This window comes from Phalacrocorax carbo, chromosome 15 (assembly GCF_963921805.1).
Source record: "Phalacrocorax carbo chromosome 15, bPhaCar2.1, whole genome shotgun sequence".
NCBI classification, from domain to species: domain Eukaryota; kingdom Metazoa; phylum Chordata; class Aves; order Suliformes; family Phalacrocoracidae; genus Phalacrocorax; species Phalacrocorax carbo.
Genome location: NC_087527.1, coordinates 8,950,446 through 8,973,648, shown reverse-complemented (window position 1 = coordinate 8,973,648; position 23,203 = coordinate 8,950,446). Strand labels below are relative to the sequence as shown.

Below are 23,203 nucleotides of genomic sequence, written 5' to 3'. Positions count from 1 at the left end.
AAATTAAAAGCCTAACGGAATTAAAAAGCTAAAAACTCAGTATCAGTAAAACAATTACTAAATAACTATTAATTCATTGGCTTAACTGGCTGTCCCAGGGACCAAAGCAAAAGATTTTATCAGAATTCTGCAAGGGACTGGACACCTATTAGACTAACCTCCCTAATTACAGTTAGTCATGATATCCCAAACTACTGGTAACCTGTATGAGAAGGCATAAGCCAGGCACCAAGTGCTTGGTCTGCAGAAGAAACTGTGCAGGCAAATTACTGATTAATTGTCCGTTCCTTGACAAAGCACACTAAATCCATGAGATTTAGTAAACACCAGAAAATCTTTGTAATGCTGCTTTATGCAGAGTTCTTGATCAATCAATCATGTGCTTCCCTTCCCCAAATCCTTTTTTTTTCAGTGAGTTGACCACAAGAGAGCAGTTAAGAGAAGTGGGTTTCTGATCCTGAAGTAAGGACTTTTGTTAAGTTGCCCAACAACCATCAGGGATCTCCTGCATATGTAGTTCATTTAGAATGACACACAGACACATATACACACACACACACACGCAGTTTTCTTTCAGCAAGGATTCTCTTGCAGTCATCTGAACTGAATCTCACATATGTCACTGCAGTGCCTTACTACTCCCTAGTAATCCTGTGTAATAAATCCTTTATTGGATGTACTTGTATAAATTTGACTACAATGCAGAGCCTAAAACTGCCACCAAAAGCAGTAATTCAGCCTTCCTCCACTCAGCTCTCACCTCCAACCTTTCTGTATGCCAGCTCTTCCTGTGATCATGCAGTGAACCTGAGTAGTGAACTGATTTGACTGAGAAATAGCCTAAAATGGGGGTAGGGGAGGCACACTTCAGCTGAAATCATGTCCCCAGTCTGGTTTGCTGCATGGCCAAACAGTTCTGTGAGTGGAATGGTGGGGCAGGACAAGGATTGGGGCCGGGAACTGGGAAGAGAGCTCAATTTCTTTCAGTAGCAGTGCCACCTTAAGATGTCTTCATTAAACTATAGTTGTAGATGCACTGGGTGTTGGCAGCTGAGGTCCAAATATCTTGTAAAATTCTAAATAAAGGCAATGTATAGACAAGAAACCTAAATAACACAATAGGTAGTCTGTGCTGAGAGGTGACAGAATGGAAATCACTTCAGCAGGCCCGACTGTCCTAACTTTGTGGCATTAAGACATTTAGTCTTGAAGGTTGTTAAACTGTGTTTACCTGGGGGACATGGGCCATGTGTGGCGGATTGGTATATGCAGGTTGAACATGGGAGGGATGAATGGTGAAGACTGTTTGTTGTGCTGTAGGAAAACTATTTTGTGGAGACTGCGTATTGGAGCCTGGCGTCATGGAAGGTGGGGTTGGAGCTAGGCCTGCATGGTAAATTGCCGACTGCTGCTGTGGGTTTGCCAGGTGGAGTGCCTGAGCAGCCTGGTGCTGATGATGCTGCAAAAAAAAAAGATAGAAGATCATTCAGGTTATGGTCTAGAAGTGAGACACATTTATTCTGTAAACTAGTGTAAGAGAAGTTTGGAAAACTGCTCTTGACAGTGAATCAATTTTAAGTGGCAAATCTAAGGATCACCACACCTATGGTCATGAGGAAACTCAATTCAATTCCACCAAGCTCATTTTCTCCTGGCACTATTAAGTCATGTGAGCAGAGGCCCGGAAAATGGAACCTAGACTGATGGGCAAAAACAGAGAGATCCTGCACCCACGGGGCTGGATAAACTTCACAGTTGCACTTAACAGCCTAAGGTTATTACCAGTAGGTAACTAAGGCATGCAGCGCTACCATGAGGCCTAGTTTGTTTTCATCTGCTTGTCTTTGACAAAATACAATCAAACACTTCTCAGCATCTCAGAAATCTGCTGCTTCCAGTTGTAACTCCATTCATATTAAAGCTCTGACAAAATGACGACTCTTCCTTAATTGTAACACGAAAACAAGCTATACTTAATCCCCTGCGAAGAGGGAGAAATGAATGGATGGACTCTGATACTGGTCCTTACTAAGGAAAAGGGACTTCCACAAGTTTCTCTGCTAGCTTATCTAACAAACTGTGTCATGAGCCTATCACCTTTGAGTCCTAGCCACTGCAAGCAGACAAAAATTAAGTTATATAGCTCTACTTCCTTACTTCCTTCCAGAAAGCAGAGGGGAATCTAGACAACTCCTGTATGAGATCTGCCACATGCAGTTTGTTTTGGCAACTCCTCCATCTTACTGTTTTTCCTCTCAAAGAGATCAATATATCTATGTCAAGCATCAGCCTGATGTAATACCTTCCAGTAGAGCGTGTTAACTACAATTCAACTCCCTTGAGTTCTGTTACCTGCACGGGGCTAGGAGCAGGGTGGCTTCCAGCATGTTGGCTTTGCTGCTGGCCAGTTGGTGTGGCAGAAGGCTGAGGATGCGGAGGATGCGGATGCAGGGTAGCATTAGGGTGGGCATACTGCTGAGCAAGTGAGCCAGTGGAAACTAGGATGAAAAAGGAGAATATTTAACAACAGATAGAGAACATGCATCTCATCAAGTCACCATCTGCACTTGAAGATTTTGCTATATCTCAAACATACTGTACATATATTCCCTCCCCCTTCTAAAAAAATATTTATCTTGCAAATAGCTGAGTATCTTACCTTGCTTTTGTGTAGTTTGGTTTTGCAGAGAAGTCTATAAATAACCATAATTAGACAGTTCATCTTCCCTAGTTTGACAATGTAACACATACTACATAGAAAAAAGCAGTATTTCATCTTTTCTTTTGTCAAACAGACCAGTTTAAAATATCAAATTTATCATTTTCATACAATTTAGTTTTTCCTGAAATATACTTTTCAAAGGTGTTACAAGCCATTTTTATTTCCACCATCCAAAAAATTCTTTGGCCTTATACCTGGCTAACCTCACCATGCTACTCTTCTGGAAATTGCTCACAGTACAGTCAGTGTAAAGTACATACATTGCATGTATGCTTTAAGAGCTATAGGGACACACAGTATATACATAACAGCTGAGAAAACTGAGGCTGCTTGAGCATCAATTTTTTGCTGAAGCCAGTATCTTGTACTAAAATAAGTATCTTTCCTCTCCCCTCAAGGGAGTCTTTTCTGGATTGCCACCATTCTGTGAGCTTCTCAACATTACCACGAAATTCTTAATTCCTTCAAACAGTAGCAAATAAGGTACGGAATTCCAAAAATGGAAAAAACTTAACAACATAAAACTTTCACATCAGCAAAACCACATCTGTTGCCACAGCCGCACCAGTCTCCAACAGCAAACTAATATCAAGTCCCTCCTTGAGAAATCCTGCCCTGTTCTGCTTTAAAACAGGCCACACTAAATCGTTTGGTTTCTTTTCTTTTTACTTCTGCGAGAATCTATGCAAATATGGAAAGTGTAATGATAGCAAGTCTTCCTTTAAACACAAAAGGATGCATCCAGAAAGCAAGACCCTAAGAAAACAAAGCTGCTTTGCCTATTCCCCTCTACTGCTTTTAGATCTTGTACAACCACCAGTCCACAGTTTGTAACTACGCTTCCACACGTGACAATGCGCACTACTCTCTCCAAGATTACAGCCTGTCAAGACCGAGGCTAGTTTTTCTGACAATAGAGGTGAAAGACAAACAAAGCAATCTATCAACCTGCTCCTGAATCTGCTCCCTGCAACTGTTATTTCTTTGTTCTGGTATCTTTTTGTCATTATGACAAGCCAATCACTGCTTACTACCTATCAGGTTATGGCTTTTTTTTAATGGGGTTTGAATTACATGAGAACTTGATGGCCAGTGAAGTGCCTGTCTCCAGCATACCTTTAGAAGTGATGTGTTTTCTGGTGGTGTTTTCTTGCCCTAGTAGACAAATCTGAAAAGCAGGGCACAGGTAGAAACTTGGAGTGCCACCGTTATGCTGCAACCACCTGCCCTGTGGATCCACAGCTAGTAAGGTGTGCTATCTCACTTTTGCAAGTAACCGTTTGCTGCAGCTTCTGAAGAGTTTCACGGTGCTGGGCTCTAGGTTCATGAATATACATAACCACCCAAGTATATATAAAGGACGAAAGACAAGATGGGTGTAGAAAAACGTAGCTGCATCTAAAAGCACAATATTATTCAGCAAAACCAAGTCTCAAAGGGACAGCAACCCCACTGTGCTCTATTAACCAGCCCTGACACACCACTACCCTCTCCAAGTACTTGTTTTCCTCCAGTTTGGTTTGCTATAAAGCTTACAAATACTAGTTCTAAAATATGCGAACTCACTAGAAAAACACATAGACAGTATCTTTTTTGCCTAAGTGAGCTTTTTCTTCCCTGTACAGGCCACTATGAAGGTGTCTCTTTTATAAAGTAACTGCCTACCATATTTAACTTAATCCTGCCCTGCTGTCTTGAAAGCTCTACTAAATCTTCACTGAGCAAATGGTCCAGCAGTGATGTGCACTACAGTTTCAGGCTATTAATGCAGATGAACTTCATACACATTTGTAACCCTAAATTCTTGCAGTCTGAGTTGATCCTAATGTACTTATGCATAAGCATGTAAGTGGGCTTAAGAACAAGTGTCCAGGCGTACTTGTGTACACTATAAGCATTTCTGTTTAAAAGGCGTTTTGAAAACACCTCGATATTTTCTATGCACACTGGCAAAACTACAGGTATCTTCTGCCATAGCATTTTGTTATGCTTTCAAATGTAAGTCCTTTTTTTTTCATATATCACTACTAAAATTTATTTTGCAGCAGCATCTCAACCAGGCTTCTATTTGACTTTCAACCACTGCTCCTTCACACAAGGACTACATGAAAATTATCAAAGGAAACACCAATCAGTTCTGCAGTATGAAGTTTACACTTTTCTACAGTAGGAAAATTTCTCAACCTCATTATTATACAATACTCTGAAGAAAGCCAGAAGTTATTATCTCTGTCAAAGTAACAGAAATAAATGTATAGAGGGATTGACTTGTTTGCCAAAGGGCATGCTACCAGAAATCTTCCTCAGCTCTCATCCCACTGCCTCAGCCACAGACCTGGCATACCTAACTACAAATTAACTTCAACTCCATTCAAGAGGTTTTAAAATGTATATGAAAATCAATTCCAAGTTGTAAGATATTCAAGGCTTCCCACATCCTGCCACATTACTTGTTAAGAGCCCCTAAAATAATGCGGTACTCCCTTAAACCATTTGTGGAATTCATCTTTCACTTCATTATAGCCGAGAGAAAAATAAACTAAGCTCTTCTGAAGCACATACATTACACAATAAGACTTCACGATGAAGAACTTCTCTCTTAAGAAACCAGTTAAACCAAGGAATAGTACCCTAAAGAACAGATACAGAAGCAGGAGGAGGATCAAGTTTTTGTCATAGTAGCAGCTCTTCCATAATATTCTAATGTATTTTATCCCACAGCTTTGCATTTGAAGTACCAGATTTTTTTATATTGAAGAATTTTTATTTGCCTAGCTTCTCCTCTCCCCCTTTTGTCTTTAATAAATTATTCTAATACGCTCTGCAAGGTTGGTTAAAACTAGTTCAGATACTGCTGCAAAGTATGCTTTAATAGTAATATTAAAAGTGTCTTTCAAAGAAATGTTACGTGGACACGTAGATAAGTCCTGTACAGATACTGCATACAAATCAAGACCAGTTCAGGATGAGTGGCAGCAAGTCTGAAATACAGGCATAGATCTTTGTTAGTTCAAACCCAGAGTTCAAACTTCAGCTCTAGAAATGTGAAAGGTTTTCCATGTTTAGCTAGTGCAATTAATAGTTCCTGACAAACCAATGAAATCTATGAGATCAGCAAGCCTGTGAGAGAAGTCTTGCAAAACAGTCACAAGAAATTCACCTGCTTAGCCATAACTAAACTAAAGCACTTTCACTGTGACTTTTTTCAAGAATTTTTGCCTGTTCATCAAAACAGCGCTCTACATGTATCAAATAGCAAACAAGATAAGACCAAAGTGTTGGGGGGCAGAAATCACCAATTATCCAACATCTTCCCCCACTGTCAGTACTTTGGAGATTTTCCAAATGGCCATCTAGTATCCAAGAAAATGCTGAGAAAGCTCTACAAAAGGACAGAACAGCTCTGCATATCTCCTTGCTGCAAGTAACCTCAGCTCATTTCGGCAGTACACTGTTTTTCTCATCCTTTATGCCTTACGTTCATCTCCAAGAAATACCCCCTGGGCTAACCTGCTTCACTTCAGCATCCTTTTCATCAAGTTGTTTCTTAACATATATCTAACTGCGCTAACCTTGCAGGGACATATAGTGAAGGTAAGTGATTCAGTCATGAAGTGAGCAAAATATCAGATGGATTGAATTACTGAATTCAACTCTACAAATGCGCAATCTGTTTTTCTGCGAGGTAAATAAGTAGTAGTCAGCCACCAAACCCACAGAAGGAGCTGAAATCAAAAGAGGTCAGAGCAGCAGAAATCAAGCAGAACACCCAGCTACAAGGGTATGTGCAAAAACCATGTAATGTAATTTCATATTTCCCTGGCAGGAATTTCAATGCTGCCAATGGTGGTCATCGTTGGTCGTCATCCAAAGATGCACTGAAGAGCCTATTTTCAAGAACTGACCAGTGAACAAACTTCAAAACTATTGCCAGACCCAGTAAGATGGTGAGGATAACTACATTTAAAAGACCTGAATGGTAGGAAGCAAAGAAATAGCAAATGATTCTTTCATAACACAAACATTTAAAGAAGTCATTTTACACAGGTAGAGTGGACTTCACTTAAAAGATTATCCACAAAAGGAACGAGCTTATTAAAGTTATTTCAGTGCACCAAACCAAGACACATGAAAACAGGACAGGTCAGCATCCTACAACACTAGTTCACGCTGAACCATTTCTGTACAAGAAACACAGGAAGTCTGTTTCAGAAGAGATTTTTGGAGAACAACTGGTATTTCTCACATCCCTCTTGCATGAGCTAACTCAAAAACAAAACAAAACAAAAAACCCAGAAGAGTGCCTGGCATAGGCTGCATGGACTTGCAGACACACAGAGCAACAAGTCTCACTGCAGGACAAGAGCATGTTCGAAAATACCCTGAAACTGCAGTCGTCCTTTCCCATGTCTTGGGTGACAAGTACAGTTCATCCTGCAGCCACCCCACTTCCCCCCAAAACCAGCTTCCTCTAAGTGCTATGAGGACCAACTTACAAGGCAGTATTTTTCAGTTAACCACCCTTCCCTGTACACACACGTAACTGAAGTCTTTATTAGCTGTTGTGTCCTAAGAGTATGGAGGACATCAGCCCCTCTCCCATTGCCTACGCTGATGTGGGTCACCAGCTCGGGCAACACCACACAGGAGCACCACAGCCACGTAACCTAACTGATAACTTCTGTCTCCCAAGGAGGGAGCATCCAGTGCTGTACACCAGCAAGGAGCCCTCATCTAGTCACCCTCTTTATAATAACAACTGCACTCCTTCAGTGACCCTGAGGTAACTCTACAGAAAGCTTCCTTCACCTCAGCTGCAACTCAAGTAATTTCCTCCCAGGGGCTCAGAACTTGAGCCACAGCTTTTTAAAGAGATGAGGCACAAGATACTTCTCCTTTTAGGAAGCAGATTAACTTGCCAAGTTCTAAAATCCCATTTGGGTCATGAAAGACAAGGGAGTGAGGCAATTCACCTAGATTTTAAAGCAGGGGCTATCCACATGCAGCGCTGACTTCTGGCTGCAGATGAAAACACTGGGTAGTAAAGTCAGCAATTATTCAGCATGCAAAATATATTTTAAAAGACTGACAAATCAGCTTCCTGTGGTCATATAGATCTGTTCAACAGCTTCATTCCCCCATCACGGAAAGGAACCTTCCTGCATTTTCCACATACTGGTTTGGTGCAAGGAAACTTGTTCCCTCAACACGTCCCATTCCTTTAACATCTGTTCTTTAGAAAGTGCTTTTCTGTACAATCAAAATTAGTACAAAAAACCCAACTCACTGGCAAAGTAGAAAGAAGGGCCTGTCTCCTTGCTGTATGGTATTTTGGGACATGCTGAATTTGGGAAATAGAAAGGTAAATTAGCCTCTTGCCACGTGCATACTTCCCGTCTTCTGGAAAGGTCAGCATATTTTTCTTTTTTTTTAAAGATTGTAGACCCATGCAGATATTTTTATTTACTTAGGTGCTATTAGACCTGGATATTTAGTTTTACAAATGAGTGGAGATGAAACAACACGTCTCAGGTAAGCCTTCCTGACACTGAGGTCTTCAGTTCTTAATTAACACAAAAATAAACTTGATGTCAATTAATGGTCTATTACAGTTCACTGTAATAAGCGGGTTAAAATATAATTACATTAAAACAGAAATTGGCCCCTTGCTTTTCAGCTATATTACTGTCATTCTTAACAGTTCCAAGACACCTTTGGTGACTGGTTCACTCTTAGTCCCTGGAGAATCCTCTGAAGTTTATATTATATCCACCATTGTACTATCAGGGTAATAGAATTTACTCTACTGCTGAGACAGAAACCAGATAAAGTTAGAGACAACACCAGACCAGTAAAACATATGCAGAAGGGGAAAAGGGAAGGGAGAACGGGGACAGGAATGAGAGCACAAAAAACAGGAAATGCATGTGTATAAAACCAAGGCCTGGTTTTACACAAGTTTGTTTTTAAACACAAAAGTAAAGTTTTTCAGAGGACTCCAGTTATCTGAAAACACAGGCAATTCAGCTACATGGTAAAACTAACAAAAGTTCATTGTCACAGGAATGAATATATCCACCTTCTACTTAGGTAACCAAATTTTCTACTAACAGCACAAGTTTAGGCCTTTGTGCAACATAGACCAAACCGCAAACCGTGGCCAGTAAACTCTACCAGCCCAATATTGGCATCAGAGAGATCACACAGAGCCAACACTTCCGAGAGAGATGGTGTGTTCTGAAACCAATGTGCGGTTCAGCAGGGTAAGAGCAACAACTCCACGTTCAGGTATGTGCATGCCACAGTTAAAGGTGCATGTACTGCTCTGCTGCAGCAGAGCCTGCATTTCAAACTTTTCTTGATAGGGACATCAGAGTGGCTCACGTCTCCAGAAGTTACAAGCTGAAGTGTGTAATTGACATTTTTATTGTCTGGCTGGTAGATGGGAAGACAGACAGCTGCTTGAACATTGTCCTTCCCAATTGTGTTTTGAGGGGAAAAACCCAATGATTTAAACACTCCTCCGTCATATGTTTAGATGGGTCTACTGGTGACCACACAGCTCAGCTGCTCTGCTTCTCTTGAGCTCTTGTCAACAGCAGGTTGTGAAACAGAAGCAGGACACTGTAATGACTGGCAAGGAAATCTCAGAAGTGCAGAAATATCCCATTAAACAGCATTAGACAAAAATACTTCCTTTAAAATTGAAGAGCTCCTATCAACAGATGTAGGTCACTGTTTGTATTTTGGACTCAGCTATCTCTTCATGAGACAGGAAGGAAAACAAAACCCAAACTTTTGGCACTGAGGGTAGTTCACTTAATGGATCAACAGGCATCTCTCTTCGCTGGCAGCCAGTTACTACTACTTGCCACAGACTTTCAACTTCTCCCAAACCATTAGTGAGGATGGAGTTTCAGATCTCACCAGAGAACATTTCACACCTTAAGAATACTTCATAAGCAGTACCCCCCAACCCCCATGTCTCAGTGCAGTTGTCCTTGCAGACATCTTCTCTCTACCAAATACATGGCGGGGAGCAAAGTTTGGTGAAGTTTGCAAGAATTGTTTCAAAGAAAGCACTAGGACCTTGAAGCATAAAAGGGCAGTATAGCCCACTGAATCCTGACACCATGGGGAGGGAAAATTATTTTTTTTTTTTAAATCAGATAGCAATTTTGAAGAGCCAAAATGAAGCCTGAGAACTTGTTTGAGCAAGTGCTCCAGAAATCAAAAGCAGCAGTAGTTGTTGTTTCTCAGGAAGTTGTTGTTCTGTACTTTCAAATTAGTTTTAAGAGAGGACCAGAATCAAAGTGCATCGGTATATTTAGCTCAAAGATACCATGGGTAAATTTAGGATTCCCCAAAACACAGAACCTAAGTTACAGATACTTTCTTATAGTCACTCAATCAGATGTGAATGATTCCAGCATGTTGCTCTTCAGCAATGTACTCCATAAAAAGCTTATATTTATCACTTCAGGCATTTCTACATTTTTCCCAAGTGTTCCCATATCGATAAATGGAAGCTGCAGCGAATACATTACAGATGGGCATGTTTTGAGGAAACACAATCCATCTAGGTAAGGTCTTCAAGTACTCAGCACGTGGAAGACTTGCAAAAATCTGAATTGAGACAGTGCTGCACTACATCAGAAGTCATGTCATATGTAGCTAACTGTAAGCTTTGTAGGTTAAGGGTACATTTGAACCAATTCATGCTCACTAGGCAATAAACAGGTCTGCACATGGCAAAAACATACTCTTTAAAAAAAAGTGTCTCATACGGAGTTCATGATCCAGCTGGGTTGAACGATTTCAGTAACAAGAATTTCAAGCACTTGATCATTTACTGGGAAAGCAGGAGAACATTTGGAAGAGTCACCAGGTAGCTACTTGAAAGAACACAGGAGGCCATACAATTTCTGTCAAATTAGGTGGCTCTTGAAAGAGTAGTATTTAATTACATGGCAGGAAATACCAAAGAATTCTCAAGTTTAACCCAACTCAGCTGTCTGTACTGGTAGGTAGTTACATACCTACAACAGACACTGTAAAACCAACACAAAATGAGGTCTAACAGTTTTAAGTTAGAATATCAGTGAAAAAAATATACAGACATCTGATCAAAGCCAATCAAGGGAACGGGCTTGTACTTCAATGCTGTAGCACCCACTGGTTACAGAAGATTATGATGGTGCACAATAGGAAATTGCCAGGAAGTCAAATGCAACCATTCTGAATCAAATCTCAGATTATCTCACGTTTGGTTTTATTTTAATTAGGATTTGAGAGGAGAGTTTTCACCAATAAAGGTCTGAAAGCCTTTCATCATTCACTTTATCAGAATTCTATTTAATCTAATGAAAAAGCAAACAGAAGATCTGTTTACGGGGATACCTCAAGCACAAGAGTTGAAAAGATCAAAGTAATACAATTAGCAAGGGCCTGTGCAAGAAGGACTTAATCTCTACAAGTAACTTCCATTTCAGCTTCAGCACAAATGAGCTGAAATGTTCTTCCTCCAAGTGTCAAAAAAGGTTTCTATTATTTTTGTTTCTTAGCTATGTCCCCATACCACTGCAGAGATCTGAAAGGATGTTTTCAGAGGGGTAAGACACAGACTTTTTAAAATCATAATTAATTTCACACTGAACTTCAGGTTCTTAGACTTTTAAGTTTTCATGACACATCATGGACTTCCATAAAGTAGCAGTGTAAAACTAAGCACCGGAAAACATACAAAGATGTCTAAAGGTACAGAAAATCTTTTATTAGAATCTAAGTCAATAGTATAAGTGACCCAATAAAAGTCTTCCTCAGATGCTATAACAAGTATTGAAATGCCACGTTTTCAAGAGACCATCTGCTGTTTTGACATTTTATGACAATTTCCAAGCCTTCTAGCAACCTTGATTCTACCTCTTTCAATAGCATGTTTTGCAGTGAGTTTTTTCCTCTGAATTGGGCATTGATTTATCATACATTTATAACGCTTCAGAAGTTCTTTCACATTTTACTTTGTAACAAGGTAACCCACATTTTCAGCCTTCACTGTTAAGTGAAATACGCCCATCTGATAATGCTGGAGACTAATTGTCAAAGTCAGAGCAATACATGAGCTGTTTCATATACTTATTCTTGACTTACCAAAAGAGAAAGGTAAGCAACACATGTTTTATTTTGCTTAAACAGCAGTGTTCATACTGTTAAAAATGCTAGTAGTATCATAAAGACAGCATTTCACTAGTTGTCAGAACTAATGTCAAGTTTTGAAACTGAGATCATAGCCTTGCAATGAAACAAGTCCTAATTATAATCAAGAAACAATCAAGGGATGTTGTGTCAAGAGCATCAAGAGAACTTGAACAAACTTCTTTCAGCAGATATTCTTTAGCAGCTCCCAGGTTGAAATTTCATCTTGGTCACTGGCATCCTACTGAAATCAGCATACTTGAGTTTTCATTTTAACCAGGTGGCTCAGTTTTCAATGCTCTGCTCATCATCTTATGAAATATAAACCACATCTACTGGTATAATCTGAACAATACCCATATTTGAAGCTTGAGATTAAACACATCCCTGCACAACGTAAGAATTTAAAAAGTTACATATAACACAAAACGTTTCCTACCATACATAGCATGCGTCTGTTCATGCGCACCATACTGTGTTGCAGAAGAAGATACTAAACCAGGCTGTGCGTGTGTTGGTGGTGCCATCATTCTAGCGTTGCCCTGTATTACAGGGCTATAAACATGAGGATGCTGCATTTAACAGAAATAAGAAAACACACAGTTAATTGGAAGACCATTACCAAGAAACTAGTGTCATCTAAACAGTAATTATGTATTTAGAACAGCAATACAATACCTTGGCCTTACTAAAATGCAGAGCAAACTAAAGATTTCATACTAACACAATTATCCTAATTATTTCTAAAAATTTAAGGACATTTTCTGCAGCGGGCTAGACACTGACAAAAACCATTGACATATCTAATTTTTGCCATGCTAATAATGTAGTGAGCTTACGTATGTAATTATATTTTTGTCCAATTACATACATATATTTAAATGCCTTTGTAGTAAGACGAATACCAAATAGTTTATTTTTAGAACACGTAACTAGGAGGTGTCGCGGCCATGACCTGAAAAGATTTGTTCGAAGAGCTAAAAAGGCAGTATCACTAATAAATGTCAGCTTCTAAAGTGACCTTAAAATTTGTTACAGGCTTTGAAGCACATTACACCAGCAATCACAGTACGCTCCAGAACACAAACTGTTCAGAGTGACTTCTCACGACTGGGGACAATAGGGTATTTAGGACTGAAACACTTAATTATTTCTGTTTTGACTTATCACTAACGCTAAAAGGACTCTTACCTGAGATTGGTAGTGTGGCACATGCTGCACAAGAGGCTGATTAGGAAACTGTTGGGGACTATATGCAACATATTGTGTGGAATAAGCAGGTGGCGTAGCTACAATTGGAGGGCCTGCTGCTGAGGCAGGATGCATCATGGTGCTCTGATGATGTTGGTCTTGCCGTTGCTGTGGCATATTTGGTACTACAAAGCAAAGAGTGCCTCACATTAGAAACACAGGACAAAGAATGATGGTCTTCCTGAAAGGTTTTACATAACAATGTCACTGTGACCAAGTGGAATATCCTCACCCCTCACCTTTAACTACACGTTAAGAGCACTATCAAAAAGGAAGAGCATGAAAATGAGTTCTTCCATGAAACATTCGATTTTCATCACTGCCTTTGAGCCATGTACAAGGCCACAAACCCAGGCCTGCTGCTTTGTGAAGGAAGGAAGAAAGGTGGAGGGAGAGAAACACTGACAAGAATCAGTAATGGGAGAAAAAGGTTGTATGAGGATACCTACATTAATCAAATTTGATCCTGTCCCCTTCAAAAGGCTTAATTCACCTTCTGTGGGAACTACTCAGCAACTGTTCCATCAACTGGAAAGCTGAGTCTGTTAAAATTACTTGTGCTTATGGCTGAGGAGAGAGAATAAAGGTCTCCACGAAGCAGCAATTTGAGGTATGCACAACTTTTAAGCTCTGGGCTACCCCTCAGGATAACAGAAACCAACTTTTAGGTCACAGTCAACACTGAAGGGGACAAGTCAACCTATAAGAAGAGGAGTAGGAATAATTAGAGGGAAGAAAGAGTAAGAGAGCAGAGCACTGTAGTGTGAGACTACCTGAGCTATCCTGGTAAGACAACCAACTGAACCACAGCAGCAAGGCACTAATTTGGCCTACTAAGCAACAGGGCATGAGAGTTCAATGTGAGCTCCAGCTTGCTGCAGTGAGACTGCAACTAATAACTATGCTAACTCAAGCACCTGTAAACTCCACTGCAGTGTGCAATGTAGACAGACCCCTTAGAGAGAGGAAAGGAGGGAAATGTTGAAGATGTCAGTAAATTCACTCAGTGATGATTGTATTTACACTGCAAATCAACAATAAAGTAAATAAAGGATGCAACTTGAACAGCTTAAAGGCACTGAACTTTAACCCATGCAGCTCCTTCAGGACTACACTGCACACAGAATCGATATGCAGAAAATAATGAAACTTAAAGGGAATTCAGAAGAGGAGAGCAGCCTCACACAGCAAGTGAGTATACAGCAATATATTTCTGATTAAAACAATCAGTGTTAGCAACCAAAAGATTTAATGGGTAAGGCCACAGAAAGTTAGTGTGTTTTAAAATAGAAATACATTGCAGGTTTTTGTCTTCTCTACATTCATAAAGCCTACTTGTTTATTTCTGAACAGCAGAACTGCTCTTTTAAACAATTTCCTCCTCCAGTGACTGGAGCTACAGCACTGGAACCTATCATCATGAACCACTGTATAAAATTGCAAGAAAGCATGCACTGTGTAGAATTAGAGCATTTTCTGAAACATGACTATAAAAACAAGACCATCATTTTTCTGCTCCTTCGCTGCACTGCACAGAAGAGAGTGCATCTCACCACACGTGGTCTTGTCTCCATAGCCACAGGTGTCACTTGTTAAAAACATGGCATTGTTAGTCCAGCTGTTCAGTTACTGTTGCAGAAGGAATGCAAAAGAACAAACTGGAACCAGCAGTAAGTTCTTTCCAGAAGAGCAGCGTGGCATACTCTTTCTGAAGAAATACCGATTTTGCTTGTTGACAAAAACCCTCTGTTAAAGCACCATTCACGGCTTTGCTGTAAACCAGTACAGAAAACCTGTACCTAAAGTTCTCTTTAAACAAACCCATAACATTTATGAAATATAGGGGACGATCAGCTTACACTAACATTCCAAGGAATGGAGATGCTTTCCTGTTTGGCAAATAAAATTCCAAACCAAGCAACTCCTCATTACTCAAACTTAACATGTTTTGGCTGAATTAGTTTATCTAGAAATGTAGTATTTCCACTTACTTCCCTTTATGAAAAACAGCATTTAAAAATATCAATTGTAAACAAATTAACATGGATTAGAAAATACACAAACATTTGGAATTTATTCATGCTGCATGCAGACTAAGAACCAAACAGGCAGTATTATTCTCACCTTTACCTGCTCTATATGTCTTGGCTTGGTTCACTGGCATGGGCGTCATGGGAATAGGATACAAAGGCTGAAACAGAAGGAGGAGTTAAAGCTATGATATGCCTTTAAAAAGTGAATGTGTGTCTGGGTGGGGGCCCCATTCAGCTTTGATGTGTTTTACTCCGTTATGTTACATGGTTTAGTGAACTCTGCCTAACCTATGATATTTTCTTGGATCGCTGTGATCAAAGTCTGCATGTACAAACAGCTAAGGCCATACGGTTTCCAACAACCAGTCAAGTAATGCTACTGCTGCTACTTCAAGCAACATACTAAATCACACAGCTTTATAACAAAGTTAGATCTGAATTCACAGTAATCCCTACAATGACCAGAAACTAGTGGGACACAGCTGGAAGCTAAGGATGAAAGAACAATTACTTAAAAAGAGTAAGACTATGTGTGGAGGACTGGGGGCCTAAGTTTCCACAGATTAACAATAAATGTGAGTAAGAGCTGCTGGAATTTACAAGTGTTTGGGACTATTAGAACATCTAGGTTGAGGGACCACCAGAAAAAGTCAGTATTTACATATTTAAAACTTAACAATGTAACTGTAACAATATTTACAAGGGTAATACAGGCTGAACCATTTCACTGTTTTAACTTAGGTCTCTTCAACTTGCTGACAATCATCCGAGAAGTGTTAACAAGTTTGCAGCATACGCTATACTTTACCTGCACGCCTGGACTCACTGGAACCGGGTACATCATATTTGGTGCAAAACAAACAGGCTGAGTGTACACTGGGGTTGGCTGCTGATGACCCACCATGGAGGGGCTAGGCTGAGCTTGTGGACGAGGGGAGGTTGGTGTAGTAGACGGTTTCGGCTACAAACAGAATTCATCAATACATACGCAAGATTAGCTTGATTATCCTCCAAGTAAAAGGTTTGCTTATAAAGATCTACTCAAAGGCAATCTTAAACAGTATCAAATAACTTACTTGAGCAAAAGATCGAGGGTTGAACTCTTTTGCATTAGGATTAAGTGTTGATTTTCTAACTTGCCTAAACATAAAGAACAAAAAAATTGTTTAGCATTATTCTTTTACAAGCATATCCACAGTACTGCCTAACAATTGAAAATTTAAACAAATGAAACACCTAATTTCCATCAGTGAGTCAGATTTTTGAGAACTCAACACGCAGCATGCAAAAAGCCAGTCTTACTGACAGTACTCTTACTATACTTGTTCATAAGAAAGTTTTCCTGCTGTTGATAGAACTCACATGAGCCAGGAAAACATATAAATAAGCATTTAGATATGGATTAGGCATCAGCAGGACCAGAGCTCTATATGCAGTTCTGCCACTGACTCATGACTTTCAGTACAGTCATTTCACCTGTTGTTTTCTCTATATAACAGAGAGAACTTATATCAGCCATATAAACATCAAGATATTACAGATTCATAATAGCTTTTTCTACAAATGGCTAAATGATAATAAGAGATGTGCTTATTCTAAAAAGCATAATTACTCACTCAGAAGTATCTTTCTTCTCCTCTTTATCCTCTTTATCTTGTTTACTTCCAGGCCCAGATGTCTGTACACCTTGTGAAGTTACCTCAGGCCCTCGCTTTTGCTCAGAACTATTACTTATCGAAGGAGAAACACTTGGACTATTGGGTTTGCTACTGCCACCATTAGAGTTAGTATTACTGCCAGTTTCTATGATAGGTTCTTTAGGGGTTGATTCTGTCTTTTCTTTAACTACATCTCTCGATTTTTCACCTTCTCGGGTTTTGTTTAGCAGCTGATCCACTGCATCTGAAGAGGAACTCGACTGTAACTGAAAAAAACCCAAGGAATATATTCAGTAAATTGATATACAGAACTGGGGACAGACAATCTAATGCTATCACATGCATAGAATAGAATACAGTCCTATAGGCCTCAATCCTCTGGAAATCACTTTTTAAAACATACATTTCCATTTCTACTAGAAAAGAAATCTATGAACATTGACAATGTTTTAAGCCTACACTGTGAAAGAAGCTATTCAGCGACTAAACTGACCTATATGTTGATTAGGAAGTGACAGGAAAGCTTAAGACAACCCTCTGGACTCATCCTTCTGTGTGATTTAACAGCAACACTTGAAAAGCTAACCGGATTTAATAAACCATTATAGCCAGGAAATAAGTAATATAAATTAATCTTCCATTTTCCTCAGCAAAATCCTTTATTTAATTTTCAAACAACTCTTCCATATGGAGTGTAAATGTCATAATTATTTGTACCTAATGATCAAACAGGTTTCAAGTGCTATTTTCAGTCTATTGTCAATATGCACATTTACGTGTATTAGGCAATTGTACTAGCAAGAGTCAGCATTGATTTTATAATATCTAGCATTAATTCTTATAGAGATTTTTATAAATTAAGCATGAGTAGTAAGGACCTGTTTTCCTGTTAACACATGCCGTTTATTCAATTCATTAAAATAAGCTGGATGCACAGAAGAACTATGATACCATTACGTTAACATACAGGGAGACTTACCCTAAAGTCATTCTTAAATTTCTTTAAATCATCAATCTGTTTTCTGTGTTCTGAAACAATTGGAGATACACCTGCCAAATAGAAGACCAACATTGTCCAAGCATTTCTATTACAAGTTTTACAGTTTATATATTACAAAGTTTGCAAAAAAGGTAATGTTTGCATATCTAAAAATGAAATAGTGATATCATTTAATCCGTTATTTGGTATAATGCCATGAACTACATGTACGAGCACACAAAAATACTCTGTGAAACCACACCATTACATAACTGACATATCTACAGTTCTAACGCATCACACCCAGATAGAAGCCCTGAGGTGCAGAGACTGCAGAACTTTGCTGAACATGAAGTATGCAACAAAACCCTCAAAACGTAACACACCAGCATTTCAAGACATAGCAAGTAAAGGTGAAACACTGATCAAGGTTAGGTTTATGGCTGGACTCGATCCTAAAGGTCTTTTGCAATATAAATAATTCTATGATTCCCAGTTCAAGAACATGAACACATTTTTTTGAGAACCAAATAAACAAACAATGCTGCAAAGAAAGCCAAACTAAAGTTGTAAAAGGAAGAAATACAGTTACAAATAAAAAACAGCGGGGGGGAGGGGGAAGAGAAGAAGAAAAAACACGAGTGAAAAGAAACCACACTGTCCACATGAGCATCTCTAAACTTTTTGATGATGAAATGGAGTCAAGAACAACATTTAAAATTGTAGGCCTGCCACTTCACAGCTGCATGACCGAATTTTTGCTGTAGAACACCCAAGCCAGAATGCCTCCAAGTCTTCCTTAAAATGCTAACTAAAGCAGTCAATATAGCAGGTGTAGTGCTTGGAATTCCTACATTACTCAAGTTCATATGAAAGCTTTTGATACAAACCTTTGTTTTCAGGTTTAGGGAAACTAGGAGAAGTCTCACTTGGCTTTATATTCTCCTTGTTTCCAGTTGCAGAATTTTGCCTCTGGTCCTGAAGCCTAGTATCTTTAGCTAGAAAAGAAATTGCCAAAGTTATTCTCATACACAACTCGAACTGACCAGAGACAGCAAGATAGAAACAGGTGAGAGATCAGGGTTTTTCTTTTGTAAGCTAAGGTACACATTTTCTGCTACCTAGCTAGGGCCTGGAGGATTATCCTCCCCCCCCGTCCCCACCCAACTGTCTTTAAAGCAAATGAAAGAGTCCCAGTGAAACATATCCCTCTCATCATACACAGAACCTTAACTAAGCTGAAAAAGCTATAAAACTTAGAGTAAATTATTTTCAGTAGTCCAAGCTCTTCATACAGAACGACACAAAGATTTAAGAGTTCTTAGACATTTGACTGTGCTGTATAATGTGGGTTTCCCCCACCCCCTTCCTTCCACTATGCTCAAAATATCCTTTGAAACCAGCGGCCTACAATTCTTTAAATTAGAAAACAGCCAGGCACTCAGTTTGAAAAAAATCCTCACTTAAGTCCAACACCTATAAGCCCATACTCCTTAAAGGGCAGAAGAAATTAAGCACAGAGACTTATCAAAAAGCCTCTCCCCAAACTTAGTTTAGGGTTAGCATCATGAGAAAAGGGGAACTCACTACACAGTGAAATTAAATGCACCAGAAGTTTTCCCATCATTTAGAAGGCAGCCTTGCTCTTGTACAGGCATGTTCATTGTCAGGGATTAGGGAAAGGGAGCATCTGCAGGCTAGCTAGGGTAACTGACCTTCACTGGAAGGGGTAACTGCTCTGTTGGATGCAGGGCTGGCAGGTGTAGGAGAGGCAGCTGGAACAGGCATGGCAACAGATTCAGTGGGAATAGTACCAGGCTGAGGAGAAGGCAGAGCTGGTCCCGTGGGAGTGCTGCTCTGCCTTGGAGACCTAGGCCTGTGTGTTTTAGGGGATAATCTCGGAACTAGAAACAAACAGGAAAAAACAGTTATAGCATAAGTTTCCTCATCTGCTCAGCAGTTTGCTTATTTTTAAAATTACTAAAAACATGCTTTAAAATACTTAGTGGAACATTATATAGTAACTGAAAACCTGTTTACCTTTCAGGTACATCTAGCTCTTTATAACGCAGCATTTCAGATAAGTGATGTGATTTTTCTGCAGACTGTCCCCTAATATGTATCACTTCCTTGTAGTCCCATCATGAAACTTCAATATGCTCCCCAGCCCCCCACTGGTACAACTACAACAGCTCACATTAACAGTTTCAGGCAGAACAGAAAAGGTGGTCAGGTCTCCATACAAACAGATGTAAAACATTTTTAAAAGGGCTGAAAATACATCCATTTTACAGTGTCCTCTCTTGGAGGTTTGCCAGCTGGAAAAAAAACCAACATATCCTATTGAAAGAAGATTATTTGATGTATATTTTTGCCCCTGTGTTAAAGCAGAAAGGAAACTTGTATATTCTTTAAATGGTAAGTTGTACCTCCTGCTTCCTGCTCATCCCACTGTGGCCAGTTAGTTGCTTTATGTCACATATTAACTTCAAGTGAGCGAGGAGAAAGAGAGATAAGTCGTTTAACAGTCCTACTCACATGTTAATAATATATAAAGTGGGGAGGGAAGATGAATCAGACAGAACAGAAGAGTTTAAATCTTTTCCACAAGGCAACAGGTCTATGGGGGTCTAATTCATACCTTCTTTCTAAGAAGTACATTCCCACTACGCTCCTCTAGAATTCTAGAGCTGCTAAAAAGTATCAGACTCCAAACTGTCGCTCACTTGCCCTTCAATTCAAGAAAGCACCCAGCCGCTGACAACTCACTAGAACACGGCCTCAACTATAAAAGCTCAAGACTAGGGCCTGTGTCACAAGACTGAGCTTTATATTTGAAGTCTAATATTAAAAAAAAGATGTTAACTGGTTCAAAAAAAGAAGATACACTGACTTTATCTGCTACCACAGTACTTAGACAAATACAAAATGACCACTTAAAACCTGCATAATTTTTAAAGGAAAAATATATCCAACTTAATATAATTTCATCCTCTCTTTTAACACCAACCACCTTCTATCCAAACACCTCCTTCATTTGTAAACCACAGCCCAGGTACACTGTCATTAACTAAATTCAGTGATTCAATGCAACGTATGTAACTTTTTTTTTCCCCAATAACTTTCCTAAAAATTACTTCTTTCAACAACTAATTCCCACATTTTCCCTTCCTTTCTCCTCATACACCATCTGACTTAACCTCTCTGCAGTAAAAACAATACTGCACTTAAAGGACCGACTCACCAACTATTATACTAAGCTATCTGGCAAAATCCTTCTCCCACTTCATCTACGCAAGCTAAGTTAACAGACCAGTGTTTATTCAGAGTCTGAATTGTCTAGAAATGCAGTATTCTGCTCAGCATTCACACTCTAAAGTACCCCTGGCAAGCCATCTGCAATAAGCCAAGCTTTACCTACCCCCACTGACAACTGATGACCACGTCCCACCTGAAGGGCTGCCTCGTGCCACTGCAGTAGTAGATGCTTCCCCTGGTGCATTATGAGATACAAATTCTAAGCCACTTGAAATTGTACCCCTACCAGTAGAGACTCTGTGACCTCGAGGGTGCCGTTGTGCCTTAGGAGACATCCGTGGAGGCCCTGAGAAAAAGAAGACAACCCCACACAATAAGTACTTAATGTCCATCACCAGGAGTACCCAAACATACTAGCTGTTTTAAAAACTTTTCTTAATCTAATAATTCTCAATAATGGAGTAACACAGTCAAGCAATCTGCACTGCATTGACTAGAACCGGGGACCCACTAGACTAAAAAGGCCAAGCCATTGGTCCAGCCAGACTACCAACACACTCATCACCTTGCTATGACAGCTCACATTCATTGGTATTTAAAAGTTTTATCAGAATTTAAACAGGTATGCAAGTCCTGGATTTAAAACATTTGAATCCATGTATGCAGTATTGCTTACTGTGAGACAAGCCAAAAAGGTTAGTGGCCCAGCTCCCTCTGGATAAGCACAGCCCCAGCTTATCAAGCATTTTCCAGAAAAGGAAAAATTTCTATCACTTTTGTCAGGTGGTCAGTGATACCAAACATTTATTTACAGAGTAGTCACCACTGGCTGACCAATGCTCTTGGGGAATTTCAGCAGGGCATTCTGCACTGAGGCTAAACTGCCTGCAGCAGGTCACAATTCATTTACAAGTCAGCAAAATTGCAACTAAACAAGTTATTGTTATCCCAAGGTTCAAGTCATGCATGTTTAACACCAGAAGCTAAAGTCATAAGTGAACACAGTAATTCTGAACAGCTTACACAGCTGCCACAGAATAGGTATGCTCAACTCTAAGCAGCAATATAGTTTCTACATCCTAACAAACACTTTCTTTACAAGATCAGATTCAAATGTTCATGTGATTCTTTAAAAGGAAAAACTGTGTATGGACAGAAAACAATCTGGCTGATTACACTTCATTTTTAATGTAGGTCAATAAAAAAGAAAATTTCAGATAAATGGCTTTCTGGTTTCAGCTAAGGTTCTAAATTATCAAGTATCTCTTATGGTTACATAAATCTTTAAACGTCAGCCTCTATTTTAACCATGAATCTAAAGTACACTTCAATCCAAATCATACACAGGCAAGTATTTTAAAGAATACACACTTTCCAGCAATCCTCTTCTAGTAGCAGGAATTAAATGTTTCAGTAAGCAGCAGTTCACTGCATGCCTGACAAATCAATCGCAAGTGCTAAAAAATAACTGAATTTGCACGTGGAGTCTCAGTATCTTACTACATTAAAAAGCTCACATTGATAAATTGACAGCAGCATGCCGTACAGACATGCCTACTACCATCCACTTTCTGGTTACGGACCATCTTGAGCATTTATCAGGCAAGCTGCAGAACAGAGTTACTGATTCAGTCAGCGGGATGACTGTTCTCTCTCCCATGGCTCCAGTGGAGCCAGCTAGAGCAGAGACTGCAAGTTTCCAGTGAGTTTAGTATAACCAGTTTGCATTTTTCCAGGCTTGCTAGACTGTGCTATGCCAGCTAGTTTTAAAGTGCACTTAAATAAAATAAAAATTTTAAAATGTGTTCTTTACTGTACCCTCAGGAGGACAAAAAAAATTTAGTTCAGATACTTCTGCATACAATTACCAAAGACTCATGGGTTAGCCTTTCTCTGCGTATTACTGACTGCTAGGGAGCTGACTTATTGTTCTGCCTCAATGCAAACAGATCTAGAGTTTTCTACAGATTCGCCTTTGAAGCAGCTTATCCTATCCCATTCCACAGTGCACTTCTCTGAATACAGCATTTTTATTATTATTATTGGGGCTTTTTTTACAAAAGGTAATTCAATGATTTAGTTACATTTGAAATTAAATTTGAAACAG

At 39.4% G+C, this 23,203-nt stretch overlaps 1 protein-coding gene across 12 annotated transcripts in view; it reads right to left on the bottom strand.

Annotated features, from left to right (window-relative positions):
• ATXN2 (ataxin 2) overlaps nt 1-23,203 on the bottom strand; it is a 53,010-nt gene that overhangs the window by 3,937 nt on the left and 25,870 nt on the right. For 5 of the 12 annotated variants that reach the window (XM_064466046.1, XM_064466037.1, XM_064466048.1 and 2 more), the window contains 13 exons: nt 21,260-21,442; nt 19,554-19,742; nt 18,729-18,836; nt 17,839-17,909; nt 16,818-17,125; nt 16,278-16,341; nt 16,010-16,162; nt 15,293-15,359; nt 13,109-13,293; nt 12,357-12,489; nt 8,010-8,063; nt 2,353-2,498; nt 1,232-1,459 (listed from right to left, as the gene is read on the bottom strand). In XM_064466046.1, coding sequence (XP_064322116.1) covers nt 1,232-1,459; nt 2,353-2,498; nt 8,010-8,063; nt 12,357-12,489; nt 13,109-13,293; nt 15,293-15,359; nt 16,010-16,162; nt 16,278-16,341; nt 16,818-17,125; nt 17,839-17,909; nt 18,729-18,836; nt 19,554-19,742; nt 21,260-21,442 — 1,889 coding nt within the window. The remainder of the gene's footprint in view (nt 1-1,231; nt 1,460-2,352; nt 2,499-8,009; nt 8,064-12,356; nt 12,490-13,108; nt 13,294-15,292; nt 15,360-16,009; nt 16,163-16,277; nt 16,342-16,817; nt 17,126-17,838; nt 17,910-18,728; nt 18,837-19,553; nt 19,743-21,259; nt 21,443-23,203) is intronic. The other 7 variants (XM_064466039.1, XM_064466040.1, XM_064466045.1 and 4 more) reach the window with 5 other exon arrangements.